Below are 18,576 nucleotides of genomic sequence, written 5' to 3' on the forward strand. Positions count from 1 at the left end.
AAAAGGAATAAGGCATTTAGTTAATACTCCATTATTTCACATTCACAATATTGACTAAAGCAGCTGTTTCTGAGGGGGGAAATTTATAAACAGCATCGTGCAAAAAATATTATTTTGGACTCATGGGGACAGTATGTGACAACAGACTGTCATGGAATTCAGTGTCAAAACAGGGTTGCTGAATACACTCTCTGGCCCTGATGGTTCCTGGTGAGAAGGAGATCTGAAGCCTTCACAGATTCTCCTGGCTTTTTCCACACAGATGATAGCCATTAAAAAGCAAAGCCTTCATCGTGCTCAACAGCAAGATAAACAACAATGGGAATAGGCTGTTAAAAATAACAGGACAATGCATTCAGATGCACTCAAAATATTGCAAATTCTATAATTTTCTATTTGAAAAAATATAATATTGAATAGTGCACCTAAAAATAATTTAAGGGCTGACACAGAAAACTATACATTCATAATTTTCTACAGGCCTATTGTACTCTAAAACATCTCATCACCAAGAATGAGACAAAGTAGTGTGAGGAAAAACGAAAATAAAAATGCAGTCCAGACTCTTAATATTGTTTTTCTGTCAGTTTGAGTAATTGTGTTCAGTTTCAATGCTATTGTGCTTCTACTGATGGCCGAGTGTTAATTGGATGGAAATCACTGCAACATACTGAAGAAACAGCTGGGCTGATGGCACCTGACGTTTCCGGGGATGTTAGAAGGAGCCTGCAGCATGGAGGTCAAACGTACATTATGGGCTTAACAAGCTGAGCTGCAGCTGACATGTATCCAGATGGACAAAGTCAGTAAGTGTGCCAACAGTTGTTGGACAAATAGGACAGCGTGCTTACATTAAATTAAATAAGCATAGAGGAGAATTAGGTTGCTGTATCAGAGACAACACAGAATGCTGTTCCGGCAGAACATCTGGCCTTGAACACCAATTAGTGTTAGTGGAGGAATTTGCTCTCAGAATGAAAAAGTTAAACTGCATGTTCAAAATTCTTTGAAAGGGGGAAAGATATCGGACAGTGATTTTCAACAGTGCTGGAGGTGTGGTCCGAATCAGGGAAGGTAGCAAGACTGAAAAACAGTCCAGTAGTTGGTTGAGAAGATAGACGATTAATGGAGACAGAAAATATTTCAGATTGCAGTGGAAAATAAAATAATATTCTACAAATGCAGCTGGAAAATGCTCAGCTGTAGGTGTTGCATTTTATGAAGGTCAGAACAAGTTGATTAGCAGCACATGCTCCAGCTTTAACAAATGCGTCAGGGAGTGAAACTGGTGTTTCAAGAACCATGAAGATGGATCAAGGTGTTTATGCTCCCAAGAGGTTTCAGCAGCCGAGGCATGAGGAGTGATACATGGTTTGGTGATGACCTTGGAGTGGAAAGAGAAAAGAGGTGTGAGTTTGGATGGAGTCTGCTCTTATACCACCAAGCAGCAGTTTTGGGAACCTGCAGTGAACCCGGTAAAAGGAAAGCATGAGAGTGTGTGTTTTGTTTATCAAGCTGTACTCATTTTGCACCACGTTTTGCTAAAAAATTCGCAATATCTTCTTCAGAAATCAACATATGCAATTGCATCTTGAAAAGGGTCATTTTTGGAATTTCTCAAATATATTACAAAGGTACCCTGCTGACTTAAACATAATTATAAGGAAATTACTTCCAGTATACAATAAATAATTACCCCTTAGTATTTTTAAATTAAAATTCTATATTTCGGCGATTGGATTTACCAATAAAGTACTAACAGCTAATTGTTCACTTGACCAAGTTTAGTGTCACTGTATAAAACACTTGTGATCTGCCCGCAGCGTAAGATTAATAGAGGGAGGGGATGGTATTTGCATCAGAAATTATTGCAGAATTTACTCCTCCAGCCTACATAATTTAAGTGAAGAATATATTAATTTATCAAACGTTTTGAAAAAGGGGGCAAATAAAATATTTAGGTGGGGTGGAAAACATGCGGCACAGTCCCTTGTAATGTAAACGTTTCGCCTCAGTAGACCGCAAACATTTTAGACGTGTAAAACTATTTCGCATCCACATGCATCCACGGGGCATTTTTAGGGGGCTACTCAAGCGGCTACAACGCAGACCGGGACTGCGACCGGAACGCATGCATTCCGCGAAGCTCCCTTTCCCTTATATTTTCAAATGTTCCTTTTCACGCGCCCGGTGCATTGTGGGTATGGAATTCCCAGGGCTGTCCCTCTCTAAGTGCGCATGCTCTGGGGGGAAACTCCATGATTTTTTTGGCACGGAATCCAAAGGAAAAAATAGGGAACTTGGAAACGGGAATGGTCTAAAAGGCGCACCAGAGAGTCAAAAAATCCGTACAGAACACATCCCTGTGCGGCCAAAACGCTTTCGAGGCAGCAGCAGCGAGGTTGCACGAAGGCGATCGTCTCTTGCTTGTGGACTGTGGGGACCTTCCCGAATTTAAAGTCATTTGCGACAATGCAACGGGCGCAATAAAAAACCCCTGCGTTATTGCCCTTTGTTTTTTAAGAGGACTAGTAGACGGAGATAAGAGAGAGGAGGAGGGAGGAGAAGAAAAGAAAAGCAAGAAAGGGAAACATCCACGTCTAGCATATAACAATCGCAAAAGTGTCAAATAACCCGTCGGCTATCTCTGTCTGCATCGCAGGGAAGAAGCAGGAAACTTCGTAAACAGAGGTACGTTGCTGCCTATATTTAGCTGGGTAGTTAGCAGGCTAGCCGGCTAGCTGTGTGTGTGTATCCGTGAGAGTGAGAGTGTGTGGCGAGCCGGGACGCAGGATTTTTTTTTTAAACAGTTATTTAAGATGTTTTGCCACATGCAGCTGTTGGTACTTAGTTGCATGTTTGTTTGTCACCATCACTTCTACCCCCGGCAGAGTCATTGCATTTGGGACCTGTCCACTTTACGATTCGCTAACGGAGCAATGGTGCATACGTTTGCTGGCGAAATAAGGTGCATGTGTCAAATTTATACTCCGTACTACACCCAGCAAGCAAAATGGGCGTTTTGACAGAGTAGAAAAGAGCGCACTCGCCATCTGTTTGCATTCGCTATAAATAACGACCGATTTCGCTAAACACCGCACTTTATCTTTAATACATGTTTAGGGTCTGGATAAAAGGCAAGCTGTTTTACTTAGTCGGTAAAATTTGCTGCTTGTCATTTTAATTCTGAATTTGCACATAATTGTATTGAGACTTGTATTTCTTTATAGATTATAACATTATGATTATTTTGTTGGTGGCTATCGCTGTCATATATTATGAAATCACCTTTAATAGTGTATCTTAATGTTACAATAGTCAAATATGACAGATTAGTATGCCTGTTGTTGCCATACATTTAAGCTGACAATTTTATAGTTTTTTTTTCTTAATGGCCGCTTTAATATAGTGTATTTTATGTCATGGGGTAGCATAATGGGGCATTTTACCGAGTAGTATACTAGTTTTCCTTATTGCCCTGTCCATTCCATTAAGTTGACAGTGAGTTATGCGAGTTAACCATTTTTGTAGGTTCGGCTTGATGCCTGAATTTCCAAAACATGCCTTCTGGCATCAGAGCTCTGCAAAAGAACTTTCACCTCTCATCCAGCATGTTCCTTTTGCCTCAGTTACCTGCGATCCCTCCTGTCCAGAGTGGCTATTGAGTGCTTGAGGTGTATGTGCAGAACATCAAACCAGCCTCAGCCTTTAAGTGTTCATATGTAGGTCCGAGTACAGTCACACGTCTGTTCATTTCAGCTGTTGTCACTTCTGGATGGTTATTTTTTTTGTAATGTTTTTTTTGTGTGTTTGAGGGATCACTGGGCCTGTCGGCTCCCAGTTTATGCTCCCAGTTTATGCTCCCTCTCGGAGCGGCTCCTTCTCGGAGCATCTCCTCGCTCTGCTCCATTTCTGTACGAGTCTAACTTCTGCTTCTTTTATCTTTACCACCCTCCACTGTCTTTGCTGCTCTCTCTCCTCTTGTTTTTCTTGCTTTGATTAGTCGGTTTTGCCACCTCCCCCTTTCTGTGCCTGTTCTCCCCCCCCCCCCCTTTCCCCCTCTCCTGGTCACTTCTGTCGTGCATCTTGAGGGGGAGAAAAAAAAAAAAAAAGCAACTGTCAAGACTTCAAACGCAGGAGACCCTGCGCCAGTTTTCACACCTCGGGATCTTCTTCTTCCCCTTGTGTCTCCCTCTGTGTTTGCCCTCCGGTGTAAGCAGAGTTCACACTTGGCTATTTACAGACCTGTTTCGACTGCTGGTCCTAAAAAAAAAGATGAAGAGGGAGCTTGTCCCACGCCATTCCTCTCGCTTGCTGTCACCTCACAGCCGCTGGCACAGAGTGAATCCTGTGGACGTGCTCTTGGTTTAGACCAAACCTCTTCTGTGTTGCAGCTTTGTGACACCGAGGCGGGGGGTGGCGATCGCGGACGGCGGTACCGGTTTCAGGTCTGAGGGGGGCGCCGTCGGCTTGTCCTGGGTCCTGGCCTGCCCCGGGGTCCCGCTGAGTCTCGTCCGTCGGAAACCATGTGCTTTGAAGGGTGGATTCCATGGACGGCTCCAGTCGAGGTTTTGTGAAGATGAAAAGGTAAGATCGGTGCCCTTTCAGGTTGCCAAGAGGAATTCGTTGCTTTTCTGTCGCATTTATTGCCATGTGCACATTGGCCTGGGGTGTGAAATTAGTGTGTGTGTTGAAATTAAAACCTGTGCGGATTTTTCTGTTGGCCAGAAGTTTTAAATGGAAAAAGTTAAACTGTAGTCGTGAGAGTTCTCTTGCCATCCTTTTTTTTTTTGTATTGAATCTCTTTCATCGCTTAATCTAAAGAGTGGCAGGTGGGGAGGGAATCGTGTTTCTCCATCCTCATTTCCACACCTGGTTACTTTTTCATCTACCCTCTACCTGCCCCTCTCCCCATCCTGATTATTCCGTGATTAGGTTCTGGAAGCCTGAGGAGAGAAAATGACAGGTGGCAGTGAGTGTGATGCCAGGGATGACGTGCCTACTTTGGCGGTGCAGGTTCCTGTCGGCTGGCAGCGGAAAGTGGAGGGGGGGTCGGTGACCTATATCAGGTAAGCGCACCTTAATTATTTAATTGCTTAATTATTGAGGGCTGGGCTATAAGTTGCATGTGTGTTCCTACTTCTACAGGATTAATCCTGTTTACTTCTGCGAATATTATTATTCATTTATATTATTTTTATTATGTGGGTGGAGTGGTGGCTCTGACCCTAGGGATCTGTATCAGCAATCGAAGGGTTGCTGGTTTGAATCCCGTGAAGGCTAGGGATGATCCTACTCCGTTGGGCCCTTGAGCAAAGGCCCCTAACCTGCAATTGCTCCATCCTGGGTATGACGTTAATCTACATCCAGCCCTATAAGGAGGTCCTCCAACTTGCAGGGAAAATTTGGGGGTTGGTGGCAGGATTGGCACTCCAGCCACTGGAAAGAACTCACACTGTTCCTTTTGGGCTAGTGTGGTGCTGAGGTGTCACCCACCACGTGGCTGCACTCAGGTTCTCGTCCCTGAGGTGATTTGTCATGGGTGGGTGCAGGAATATGCTGTAATCAGTGCACTCTCCTTACTTCCTCTATTATTATTATTATTATTATTATTATTATTGCTTCTTTATTTTTTCTCCCGGCTCTCTCTGCTCCTTCCTTCTAGCCCCAGCGGCACGGTCCTGTCTTCACTGGAGGAAGTGAAACTGTATTTGCTGACAGACAGCACCTGTAAGTGCGGGCTGGAGTGTCCGCTCGTCTTGCACAAGGTGAGGGCACCTCCTGCACTTTGCGTCTCGTGGGGAGTAGCTCAGCGGGCTGAGCCTCTGTGCCTGTGACTGGAAGGTTGTTGTGTTGGAACCCCGGCCTCAGCCGCATCGTCACACGCCTGTAGGTTCTTGAACTTGGCTCTCAACCCCCAGCTTAAGGGGCGCCGCACACTGGGTGACCTCTTCCCCCCGCAAGCTTGCTCTCACCAGCATGTGTGTCTCATGGAGAGCAAGGTGGGGTAAGGGGGAAGGAGAATTTTCCTACTGGGATTAATAGGGGATTAATAGAATTCTGTTCTATTCTGTTCATCTCTATCTGCTTTCTTACCTGGAGGGAGACGGTTTTAGGTGTGGAAATTCATGCACAGGGATGTCGGGGCTATGGCCAGACATGCTGAATGCAGACCGTGGGATTTGATTTGGTTACTATGCCGGATATTGCACGTGTTTTGACCTCTTGACCCCACAATGACCCACCCACTGCCCCCCCCTTTCCTGGCAGGTGTTTAACTTCGACCCAGCGGCAGTGGTCCGGCAGCGCTGCCAGCAGCCCGGGAAGGCCGAGGAGGACATGACCAAGCTGTGCAACCACCGGCGGAAAGTGGTCGCTATGGCGGCGCTCTGCCGCAGCATGCAGGCCCCCCCGATGCTCCCCTCCACCTGCGGCGCAGGTATGGCTGGCCCCCACGCCTCGCTTGTGCATGGTATGGATCGGTGCCTGCTGTCAGGTGCGTCGCCGTTCAGATTTACAGCCAGACTCAGGGAACTGGGCAAACTTCCTCGCCGCTTGTTCAGTGTGCTCTGCGATAAAGCAAGCTGTTTAAGGATTTTTAGGTTCATGCATCTCCTGTGTAATGTTAATGATTTGCATGTAGCAGTTTTTATTGACTGGGTCGGCTGAATGAAGACAGGATGGATATATAGCATTTCAGAGCCTGGTTAACGCAAAGGAGACAGTGTAGAGGCACAAGTTATAGCAAAGAGGTCTGAGGACGATGGATGATTTTTAGGTCTAGTTTCTGGCTGGTGGACCCAGGTGCCTGTTGCATGTGCAGGTCACGTTTCCTCCATAGATCGATTCTTACCGCCCGCATCCTTTCGGACACCACTGTTTCTGCTTTGCGTGTGGCGGTTGCCCGTTGAGCACCAAGGTGGACAAGGTCTGTTTATTTGCCAATCGAGGGCTTTGTCCTCTGTCTCTTTCTCACAGGGGGTAGTTCTGGCACCATGGACGTCAGGGACCCAAGAGCAGGGTCCTCAGGGGGCTTTGAAGATGGGAGCCACTGCACTTACTCCCCTCGACCTTGCCTGTCCACTCAGCGCAAGTCCAGTGATGGTGCCGGTCCTGGTCCACCAGGGAACAACTCCAGCTCGACCCAGCTCCCCTCTGCCCTTTTCCCTTACAACGGCTCCTTAGTCCTCCCTCAGTCAGGCTCTCGAGTGCAACTTTCCCCCGAGCTGGTGTCACTTTCCCGGAAACTGACTCCCGTGTCACCTGGGTGTCCCCCATTCCCAGGATACGGGGCCCCTCCGAAGTACCCCCACCCTTCCCAGAATGCAGTGCGTGCCCTGGATGCCCCTGGTTCCTGCAGTCCTGGCGCTCACGCCAGCGTTCATCCCCTGGATGCGTCTCGGTCTTCCCCCTCCCCTGCAATGAGGACCAGTCAGGGCGGCCCCTCAGGTTGCCCCTCTCCTTCTGGGAGCCTGGACCGTTCATCTCCTCAGCAGCGGTCCCGCCACTCCTCGACCTCATCCTCCTCTCTGTCCGAGGGTGGAGCCTCTGGGATGGCGGCGACCACTTATCTGCCCGGGAGCAAGCTGCCCTTAACTCCGCTTGGGGGGTCTCCCAAAGCCTTCCCCCCCATCAGTCCCAAAAGCCGGCTCGAGGGCAGGCTGCAGCAGATTAAGGACTGTGGGAAAGGCGGTGCCCCCCCAGTTGCCCAGACCCCCCCCACGCAAACCAACCAAAGCAACTTTCAGACTCCTTCGCCTCTCACGACACCCCAGTTTGCCTCTGACAGGAAGGGTGGGCCGCCAGCTGCCAGTGCCGGCATGGTGGGGCTCCTCGGCCTCCCACTGGGTCAACTCCTCAACCAACAGAAGCACCAGCAGCATTCCACCTCCTTCCCGGCCAGCAGCCTCCTGTCCGCTGCGGCCAAGGCTCAGATGGCCAGCCAGAGGAGTCTGAGCCAGACCTCAGCCAGCACTGCCAGCCTTGGTGGCCCCGCCCCTTCCACAGGTGCTGGCTTGGAGTCTCAGCCGCCCAAGGCACCGGTCAGCACTTTACACGGCTCTGTCCGCCCCGCTGTCCAGCCCCCCGCAGCCGCTCTCCTTGTGCCCCACCCCTCTGTGTCCCGTGCGCCTCGTGCGCTCTCCATCGCTCTCCTGGACAAGGCGACAAGACGGAGACGTCAAAGGCGCTCACCCACGGTGCTCAGCATGCTCAAGGAGTCTCAGCTGAGGAGCCTGAGGGCGCCGGGGGACTCTGCCGCACTCCTTGCCTCATCCCCGCCTTCCCCTGCTCCGGTTCTGCTCCCCTCCCACCCAGATGCTCGCCACCTCCTGCAGTCCCCCCGCTCCTTAGCCAACTCGCACATCCTGCCCAAGCAGCCAGACTTGCCGGAAGACAGAAAAGTGGGTGCCCCGCCCTCCCAGCCCCCAGCCCAGCCTCTCTCGGCCCTCCTACACCTGCTGAGCATCCAGAACTCCCAAATGGTTCCCAGCCTGGGCCTGACTGTTCCGGTCCCCAAGCAAGAGCACAGCCTCTCCTCTTCCCCCAGCACCGCCCTTGTCCATCCAGTACAATACCAGGGTCCTGTTGTACCCCAAATGCAAGCTGCTCACCAGCAAACCCAAAGTCTTGCACCTTCAGCGGAGGAAGCAGCCCCATCGTCCTCCTCCCAGCAACCCTTCCCCCTGGTCACCGTAGCTCAAGAGATGGACGGTGGCCTCCGGACCGGCCCAAACCCTGCGCTCGCTTTCAACCCACCGAGTGCCGCCACTTTACCTCTGTCTCAAGATTTTGGTGCCCATGTTCTCAGCATGCTGGGCCAGCTGCCCCCTTCTTCAGTGCTGCCGTCTGTGACCTTGGAGGAGAAGAACTCCGGGCTGAAAGAGGGGGAAAGTGGTTCTATCGAAACCAATGGCACGTCCACCCAGAGCCAGGCGGACTGCACTGGAGGTTGGTCTCACGTTACACCACCTGTTCTGATTCATTCGTTTGCAAGCTTGAGAACGCTGAACACCTTTTAGTAAGATCCGTTTGCAGAATGGTCCTGTTGAATGTTAAAAGTAAAAGTGTTTTTCATGCCATGGACAATAACGTATGAGTACAGCTGTAATGAGGATGTCTGTTAGACTGACCACGCCCCCCTTCCCAGGTATGGAAAAAAAAAATGTGGTTTTGTACTTGGATGACTCATTCACATCAGAGTAATGTATCATTTGAAGTTGTGCAGCCTCCACCTGGCTCAGTGGTATTAGTGGTGTACCTCAGGGCTCTGTCCTGGGGTCAGTAAAACAGTCTATTCTGCAATACGATGCCATAACCTGCGTAACTGAGACATTCTGGCACGTTAAAGGAATTGGGTAAATTTGAAAATAGCACTAAATTTGGTGGCATGGCAGACTGCATGTTGAGTGGTTGCCAGGCGACGCTTCAGAAGTAAACCGACACCTGGAAGCTGAAACGTAGCAAAAGATTTGAACGAGGCAATTGATGTGCTGTTTGTTATGGTATGGAAGGCGTGGATATAACAGCAACTGCGTTTGAGAAAAATCTTGAAAATTTGCATTGATGTCGAACTACTCTGTGGAAGGTATCAAGAAAGATAGATGTGGGTGTCAGTGGTCCTATAGAGGCTTCAGCAGGGTCTCACCTTCGAACTGTCTGCACGGCTTCGGTCGATTTTGCTCAGAGGGATATTTGGGTGCGAGAGTGAGTCCAGTATAGAACTATGAAACGGTTCCTGCTTTCAGAAGTTGGCCATACAAGGGCAGGTCTGAACAGCTGAATCTCCTAAGCCTTAAGTAACGGCTGTGTTGTGTGGAAGTAGATAAGGATAGACAAAGTCAATGTCTAGATTTAAGGACATGTGGCCTCAAGTGGAAAGTTGGTGAGCATCTATTAATCTCAGAACAATGCTATAATAATAATAATAATAATAATAATAATATTAGTGGTAGTAATAGTATTGTTGTCGTCATAATCATCACTGTAATTATTTTATTACTATTAGTGTAAGTAAAGTGTTTTATGTATTTAAGATTCCTGTTAATATAGTAGATATGCAGTCCTTTAAGTCACAAAATTTGGATACCACTCAGATGACATTTAATTGAGCAAGGCAGGTAGAACGTCTCCCCTTGTTTGTAATATTTATGCTAGAAAGACAGCTAAAGTAAATCGAAATCGCTTTTGCTGTACTTAAAGCTCCCCCTGAGGTAAATTTTTGTTGAACTCTTTGGAGGTTCAGTCCAGATTAAAGATTACCCATACTTCTGAAGCCTGGGGGGGGGGTCTGTTTTAACCTCTATATGTAGGACTAGTCGACTTCTAAGGTCTGGTACATTCTAAACCAGTCAAGTTTTTCTGCCAGTTTCAGTGACGTCACTGTTTTTGACATTTGAAAAACGTTACGGCTTAATTATCAATCCATTATCAGCATTTTAAAATATGGAATCACACATTGTGTCTGAACAGCGCGTACCGTCTGGGTAGGTCTTCCACACATTTGGTTTTCTCAGTGTTTAGTACTAGTATGCTTTTTTTGTTGTATATGTTATTAATATCACACAAAAGTGTCTGAGGTATTTGAGAACACATTCCCTGAAACGTACTGCAGAATTAGTCCCCGGGGTCTTGTTTGGGTTCTGGGGAATAGTGTTCTAGTTATGCAGCTCCATAGAAACCAGGCACTCGCGCTGCCCGTATGTTTACACGGTAAAACATTAAGCTGGTTTTATGAGCTCCCGGATGGTTTAGTAAACCCGGTGCACTCGTCTGTCTCCCGCAGCCTCCCTCGTCCCGCTGGAGTCTCAGGAAGCCCCGAACGCTCGGCTGCCGCCTGCCTGTAGCCCCGGTCCGGGTCCCGTGGGGACGCCGACTCCCCCCGGCGCGGCAGGGGACCCCACCGGCCCCCTGCAACTGGCCGACACCTTCCCCTTCATGAATCAGGACCAGCTCCTGCAGCTCCTCTCCGCTAACACCGGGCTGCCCTCCCTGCTGGGCCCGCCTTTCCTGAGCACCCCACCCATCGGCCTGTGGATGGGCGCCCAGCAACCCCCCACCCCGTCCCAGCAGCAGCCCGGCCAGCTCGGCCCCGCCTCCCAGCTCAACCTTCTGCCTTCCATACCGGGCGCTCAGGGAGACTTGCCCGTGAACCTCCTGAGTCTTTTGAACCCGCCCCCCTCTCCGGCCGCCTCGCCCTCCCCAGGCCAGACGGGGGACATGGGTGAGAAGCCAGGGCTGCAGGCTCTGCTCATGGCCTCATTGTTGCTCAGTCAGCAGCAGGTGGCGGCCATGTTGCCCCTGGCTGGTCTGGGCCAGCTCAACCTGGATTTCCTCCTCCAGCAGCAGCAGCAACAGCAGCCGTTCCCTCCGCTCCAGGACAACCTAACCCTAGAAAAAACTCCAGCCCTCCTGGACGCCCTGCTCTCTGGGCCAGGGCTCCAGGAAGCCCTGCAGGGCGCATCCCCCCCACCAGAGGGCGCTCTCCAGGCCCTCCAGTCGCTACTTGTCCCCGCCCTCCTCCCGCCGTCAGCCTTGCTCTCCTTGAACCCTGCCCTGCTGGCTGCTGCCCTGGGTCCCACCGATCCCCCGCCGGCCCCCCAGAACTCATCCCCAAGTCCCCAGCAGCCTCATTCTCAGGTGGGCCTGTAGATTGCTTCCTGTTGACTTTTCCAAAGACTTCTACTGCCTAGTAGAACATGGATTCTAATATGTGGGCATCCCTGTTAATTGGTTGATGTTCTTCCTTAAACCTTAGTATTTCTGCATATCTCATCATGCTCTCCTTTCAAACATATGCAGGGGTCTGAGTGCAGGGTCAGCTATTTATCTGGAGCCTTTGGGGAGGGGGTTAGGGTTAAGGGTCTTGCTCAAGAGCCATTAGAGATTCCAGCAATATTCCGAGCTCAGGCCTGAGGTGGCAGCGGGGCCCCGAGTATCGCTGTAGCTCCATATAAGCAGGGTTGGGGGTTCGAGTCCTGCCTCCTAATCCGTGTCTCTATATGGAGTTTGTAGCTTCTCAGTGTTTTTGCGAGTTTCCTCTGGATATTCTGGCTTCCTTTTGCGGTCAAAAATATGCGATCTGGTAAACTTCTGTCTCCGAATCACCACATAGTATGTGAGTGTGTGCTTTGTGATGGACTGGCTTCCCGTTTGAGGTGTCCTTGTGGTTCCTGGGACAGACTTCAGAGTTTTTGTGACCCTGAATTGGATCAATTATGAAGGACTGATGGACGGACGGACGGACAGTATTATGGGGAGTTGCGAATGGCTTTGGTTAGGACACGGTGCCTGAGATTAGAAGGTCGCTTGTTCACTTCTCAGAGTCAGCAGAGTTATCTCACCACTGGGTCCCTGGGTGAGGCCCCTAACCTCCAATTGTTCCAGGAACTGGCTAACCCTGCTTTATCTCAATATATGTATGTTGAAAGAGGATATATTTTTCTTGGGTTAAAGCATCTGCTAAACCAGTGTTTCCCAGTTCGGTCCTCGGGGATCCACAGTCGGTTCATGTTTTTGCTCCCTCCGAGCTCCCTGCCAGACAGTCTGCTGGGAGGGAGTAAAAATGTGGAATGTCTGAGTTCCTGAGAACTGGATTGGGAAACAATGTACAAAACAAAGAATAATGATAAATATCAGTTGTAAAGCAGCCTAACCCTGACTGTTCTCTGCGTTGTGGAGGCTTGGAGGAGCTGACGGTCTCTGCGTACCTGTGCAGGTACACCTCTCCAGTCCGTCTGTGGGCTCCTCTATGGCGGCCTGCTCAGCACTGACACCCGGAGCCGCTCCGGACGGCGTGGATGCCGCCGCCCCCGCGTCGGGCCACGGGAAGAACGGCTCCTCACCCCCGCAGCTCCTTCCCCCCCTACTGCCCCCCGGAGTCCTCGGTAAGTGGGACTTAACGGCATGTTGCGTTCATTCAAAGAAGGCATTCGATCATGTGGCCAATGAAAAATGCCTAATGGCAGGTTCAAGTCTACGCTCAACTGTAAATGCTAATTTGAGCATATTTTTGCTTTTCCAAACAAAAATAGCTTCTGTTGCCACCCAAAAAAACTTCTTAAATGAGCATAACCTACATTGGCATAAAATGCAAATTTTGCTGACTGGCTATATTTACATGCTTTTTATTTTATATTTATATTACTGTGGCAAAGTAGTTACTTTGTTGTTTTGCTGACATTTTTACAAACTTTATCCTTTAACATTAACTTTTATATCCGTTTCCTCACTGGGACAATTCGGCTTAAGCAGGTTACCCAAAGGTACAACAGGAAACACCTGTGACACACTCTAAGGTCTAACACTCAATACTTATAATAACACAAATGTGCCTTTCAAGGTGAAGAAACAGAGAAGCGGTTATTTCTGGCTGGATGTGTTATGGGGTAATTTGTGTTTGCAGGTGACCTGGCAGCACTGGGAAGCCTAAACAGCCTGCTGGGCCCCGGGCCCCTGCTGCTGTCCCCTATGCAAACACCTGCACTTGGGCTGCCCCTCCTCCAGGGGGCAGCACCTGGGCTCAGCCCACTGGCCTGCCTCCTCAACAACCTCCAGGTAGGCCAGCCTTCTATCTGCTCCTTTACAGTCTGGCTTGGCTGGTGACAGTCACAATAACCATAATGATGATGGAATCCTTAGCCTGCAGTTTGATTTATCCATCCATCCATCCATCCATCCATCCATCATCGGGGGTCTGGTTGCGGGGGCTGCAGTCTAAGAAGGGATGCCCAGACCTCCCTCTGACCAGCCACCTCCTCCGGGGAGGATACTGAGGCGTTCCCAGGCCAGCCCAGAGATATAATATCTCCAGTGTGTCCTGGGTCTGCCCCGGGGCCTCCTCCTGGTTGGACATGCCTGAAACACCTCCCCAGGGAGCCGTCCAGGAGGCAGCCTAACCAGATTCCCAAACCACCTCATCTGATTGCTTTCAAATGGCTAATTCTGACTGTGCTCGTATGAGACAGATCATATTGTAATATTTTGTTGATCATGTATGTCAGCTATATGGAATTAATGCATTTTTTACAGACCACAAGATTTGACCACATTTACAAAATGTCTTGCTAGTGCCTGTTGTTTAAGGCACTGATGGTGGACGTTGAAATCCACAGACAGCAAGATTACACTGCGCTGATTTAACCCACTTTACAAAGGTTTCCATTGGTTTTATGCAGCCAGTGATTGACAGCGCATGGTACTTCCACCCAATATGGACTTAAAAGCCTATTTTTTTTTATTTTTTTTTAACCAGCGGTAGTTAAGCAGTTGCTACTATTTTTATATTCTCTGATTTTTAAGCTGTTTGGATAAAACCCTGTTCTACTTTTCTTCCTTCAGCTTAATTTGGGTCCTGCCCTTACTGTGGGAGGGGAAAAGCCAATCAGCATGCAGGACACAATTAGCCCCACCCCTCAAGAAGAAGTCCCAGCCAATCAGTTGGAGCCTGTGCCTAGCCCCAGCCTCTCCCTGGAATCTTCGCAGCAGAGGGAGACACCAGCAGGGGGTCTGCTGGACCCCTACAGCTCCTTCATGGACACCATCTACACGTCTTTCCTCCAGGTCAGCAGCAAGTGTCCCGAAGGGCTTCCTTGCCAGACTGAGGAAGGCACCCATAGTCCGCCTTCGTACCCAGGGGACCCCCTGGGCGCTCTCCCGCAGCCAAGCTCACCCCCGTCCCTGAGTCCCCGACGAGCCTGCTCTCTGCGCAACCCTGACCTGTCCAGGCTCAGCATGGAGGTCGCCCAGTCTCCTGCTCGTGGTACGCCCAAACTGAGCGAGGACAGCACCTCCTCGCCCCCCCCGAGCAAGCAGGGTGTCGCCGAGGGTCTCGGCGAGCCTCCCCTGCCTCCCGCCTTCCCCGAAGAGGCCAAGACGGACTGCTCCTCCGTCTGCCTGTACAGCAACGGGCTGCCCTCGGGCCCCGGAGACGATGCACAGGCGGATTTGCAGCCACAGCCTCTGGGGTACCTGGGACCCCGGGAGGGAGCGGGAGGAGCGGGGCAGGACGGTGTGGCACACGGGGATTCGGTGCGTGAAAGGGTGAGTCCGGCCTCGCTCAAGGCTCCTTTGCGCTGCACTCAGGCATGCCAAATGCGACGCGTGTTTTGTTTGTTACCATTGTATCCTTGTACAACCCTCCTCGTCATTCTACTCCAGGGGCCAGCAGTGCAGATAACAGGCGCCCGGAGAGGTCGGAAAAGGAAGCAGACGTAAGTGAAGTGCCAGGCACAATGGAAGACATTAATTAATTAAAAGATCCCAGTCATCTAGACTACGTACCTTTCGCGCTGCTTCAGCCGGATTCAGGCTCATTTTCTATGAGTCCTGTGAATAATTGGCTCTGAAGCCTCTGGTTAAACCTCTTAAAAAGCTGGCTGTGACCTTTTACTGAGTGGTAGTGATGAGCATGAGTCTCGTCTGTTTTTATCAGGCTGCAAAGGATTCTGGGAAATCCGAGGGACTTGGACAGTGGAATCGCAGAAGAACAGAGGGCAACGGTGAGGCTCACCTAGAGCAAACACGAATATAAAATATGCTAAATATGATCATGATATCCGCTGGTTGTCCGTTAACGCTAGAGGCGTGCCGATCCGATGTTCCGGATCGGTGGTGGCAGTGATCCATACCTATTTGGCGGATCGGGTATCGGCTATATGTGACCAATACACATCTGATACTTACTCATTTAGTTTTTGACAGTCTTTAAAAAGATAGCTCTTATTTCGTGTTAAATCTATTTGTACAATCAATCGCACGGCAGTTCTTTCCTATTTTAGACTTGCTTTTGCAGAATTCAAGCTGAATGCTACCTCTGCCACTCAGTGGGTGTGAGCGCAGTGACGTGCGCCTGCTGTGATGTCATGCGCACACCCTTCACAATACGAGGAGCGTAAGAACATCAGATAAGAGGGTGGTGATCTGGGTATATTTTACGCTTTTAACAACAGCTAGTAGCACAGCGATTTGCAGTCTTTGTTAAAACAGTTTTGAGAGGTGGGAGTAGCGTGTCATGGAAAATCCTAAACTAATCCTAAACTAAACGAAGCTCACGAAATTGTGCGAGTCAGCGTGAGTAATATGGGGGGAAAAAAGCAGTGTGTGATTTGGGACTCACTGGCTGGGGCTGTTTTGCACACACTGCAGCTTGTATGTTATGAATGTTTCTAATACGAGTAGCCTAATTAACAAAGCTCTGGCATCAGACCGGTACTCATATTGACTGATACCCTCCGTTCAGGTATCGGAATCGTAGCAGCACCGAAAAAGTGGCATCGGTGCACTCTGATGATTACTATTAAAGTAAAAAGAGCTCTTGTATCGGAAATTGTTTCGGCTTCAGCAGTAGTGTATCGGAGTTGAATTGAATAGAAAAAAATTGGATCGACCCGTCCCTAATTTATTTTCAAGGTTGGTTTCTACAAAGTTCTTTTATATCCTGACAGAGGAAACTCACAAGTGAAAGTAAAAATTTAGATAATTCATCCAATAAAAAAAATCCCTAAATAGCATATGAAAGCTATATAAGGTCTGTAGTCATTCATAAGTCAGAGTAGTGACTAAACATGACCTTAGGCAGCAAGTGTTTCTTCAGATGACACAATGGTGCAACTGCATGTTAATTTTTGGGAATGCCACTTATTTTGCTATTGTTATTTAAGGGCTGATTGAAATGAGTAACGCCAGGTCAGGGAGTTCTGGGTAATTGGACAGGTCTAGATGGTTCACGAACTATGATGCTGAGTGAAATCTGCAGAACTTGTCCTGCAAAGTAACGTCCTCATAAACCTGCTCAGAAAAAATGCCCCCGGAGCCAAGCTGCAGTCTGTGGTCCCGCACTGTGCGGCTGGGGAAGAAGAACGTGCTCGGGTAGCCCCCGCCCGACAACCCAACTGGGAGCAAAGCGTGCCTCGGAGGGCAGTCAGCCAGGAAGTGCTGCTTCCTGCATATAGGTGTTTTTGAACAGCATGGTCTGTACTGATGTAGGAACTTGGAAGATCTGTTCACTGCTGAAGCTACATTACTTTCGGGTCTTTCTGATGTTCTCCTGCATACAATGACACGAACCATCTCAAAGGCCAACAATTGACCTCATTATTTATTATAAATAATTATTTAGCTGTAAACATAAACAGTATATTGTTAATGGGTTGTATGTTCTGTATTTACCAGTATAAAGGTATGAACGGGTCTACAATCTCTACTAACTGGGCACTACTGCTACTCCCCACTTGGCAAATTTTATCAGGAGCTCCCCCCACTGCCCGTTGTACCGGTCCGTAAAATTTTAATATGACGTAAACCGGCCTGGGAACATCAAAAGGTTCAGAAGCTCTATGCTAGAGGATCAAAGCCCTGTGGAGTTTGCGGGCCTACACTATAATGTCAGGTGAACTGCTAACACGTGTCCTACTCAAGGTGCAACTCATCACTGTGATACATAGTGCGGGGACGAGATCCAGATAACTAGTCACAAAAAGGAAACCATCCAGCAGGATCTAAAGGTTGTGACCTTGCGTTTGCAGACGCTGCAGCCGAAACCAGAGAGGGCTGTGAAGAGCAAGAGGAGGAGGGTTTTCAGGTAGCGGCGGTGGGACCGATCCAGGGCAGTCCGGCACCACCACGCGGCCGCTGGCATCTGCTCCCGGCGTTCCCACAAGCTTGCCTGCCCCACAGCGCCACCGGCTGGTCCTCGAGCAAACAAGGGTCACATTGCAGTGGGAGGGATGGTGTGTGAGTGAACACAAGGTGGTGTGGTTGGAGTGGGAAGGGAGAAAAATAGCAATTTGCCCCTAACCCTTCAACTCTGTGTGTGTTTTTCTATGTTTATATAGCAGTCGCATATTAGAGATGTCTGTGGAAAAGCGTGCTTGCGTGTGTTTGTACGCGTGTGTAACTACATCAGGGTTCCAGGAGTTGACTTGAAACGCCAGACTACCAGATTGTTGCTGTGAAGGCGTCAGGCCCCCGGTGCCTTCTGGGCCTGTGCTGCCATTGGTCGCTTCCATCACACACAAAAGGGATTGGCTGCTACACTCCCTCACACAGCAAAACCTTTTTTTTTTTTTTTTTTAATTCTAAGTCTGTGATCAGACCCTTTGCTGGGCAATTAGGAAGACAGGCACTAACTATGACGACCTGCCCACGGGCCGTAGGCGGCCTCCGTTTCCCACGTAGGAATAAACACTGACTCGTAGCTGTAGTGGGTCTTCAAGCTGGTCACCGGTCCCTTATCCATACGGGCACCAGTTACTTATTGTATTTAAATAATGAAAAGTTATAATTAAGCAGATTATGCAATTTTTACCATTGGATTTTTGTACATATGTACAGCTTTAGTATTTTATTTTGTACTTTTTAGAACATTCTCCCCTCCCCCCCTTTCATATTCTCCTTTGCTTTCATTTTGTACAGAGTCAAAAAAAAAAAAAAAAAAAAAAAAAATCGGTAGTTTTTTTTTTTTTTTTAATGGGACTTAATTTTTTTATTTAACAGATTAAAATGTTTACCAAAAGATTCTTGTGCTGCTTTGTGTGTGTGTGTGTGTAATATATATGTAAATGACATCAAAACACGTGG

General features: G+C 48.9%; 1 protein-coding gene across 2 annotated transcripts; it reads left to right on the plus strand.

Annotated features, from left to right (window-relative positions):
• The first annotated feature begins 2,243 nt into the window (after nt 1-2,243).
• Nucleotides 2,244-18,513, plus strand: mbd6 (methyl-CpG binding domain protein 6). Of its 2 annotated transcripts, none has more exons than XM_049022757.1 (13): nt 2,244-2,691; nt 4,395-4,587; nt 4,936-5,069; nt 5,666-5,768; nt 6,271-6,496; nt 6,979-8,949; nt 10,784-11,637; nt 12,716-12,884; nt 13,403-13,554; nt 14,338-15,039; nt 15,157-15,209; nt 15,431-15,497; nt 17,523-18,513. In XM_049022757.1, exons 3-13 carry the CDS (start codon nt 4,960-4,962, stop codon nt 17,580-17,582), a joined length of 4,467 nt encoding a protein of 1,488 aa, XP_048878714.1. In that variant the 5' UTR covers nt 2,244-2,691; nt 4,395-4,587; nt 4,936-4,959; the 3' UTR covers nt 17,583-18,513. The 2 variants fall into 2 exon arrangements, with proteins under 2 accessions (XP_048878714.1, XP_048878715.1); XM_049022758.1 differs by having other exon boundaries at nt 6,271-6,439.
• The last annotated feature ends 63 nt before the right edge of the window (nt 18,514-18,576 follow it).

Source organism: Brienomyrus brachyistius, chromosome 8, assembly GCF_023856365.1.
Source record: "Brienomyrus brachyistius isolate T26 chromosome 8, BBRACH_0.4, whole genome shotgun sequence".
NCBI lineage: Eukaryota > Metazoa > Chordata > Actinopteri > Osteoglossiformes > Mormyridae > Brienomyrus > Brienomyrus brachyistius.

Excerpts from the sequence above, each read along its gene's own strand:
- mbd6 (XM_049022757.1), top strand. The coding sequence starts at position 4,960 with ATGACAGGTGGCAGTGAGTGTGATGCCAGGGATGACGTGCCTACTTTG. Across the intron at positions 5,769-6,270 it reads GTCCGCTCGTCTTGCACAAG|GTGTTTAACTTCGACCCAGC; the intron begins GTGAGGGCACCT and ends CTTTCCTGGCAG. Across the intron at positions 15,498-17,522 it reads CAGAAGAACAGAGGGCAACG|ACGCTGCAGCCGAAACCAGA; the intron begins GTGAGGCTCACC and ends TTGCGTTTGCAG.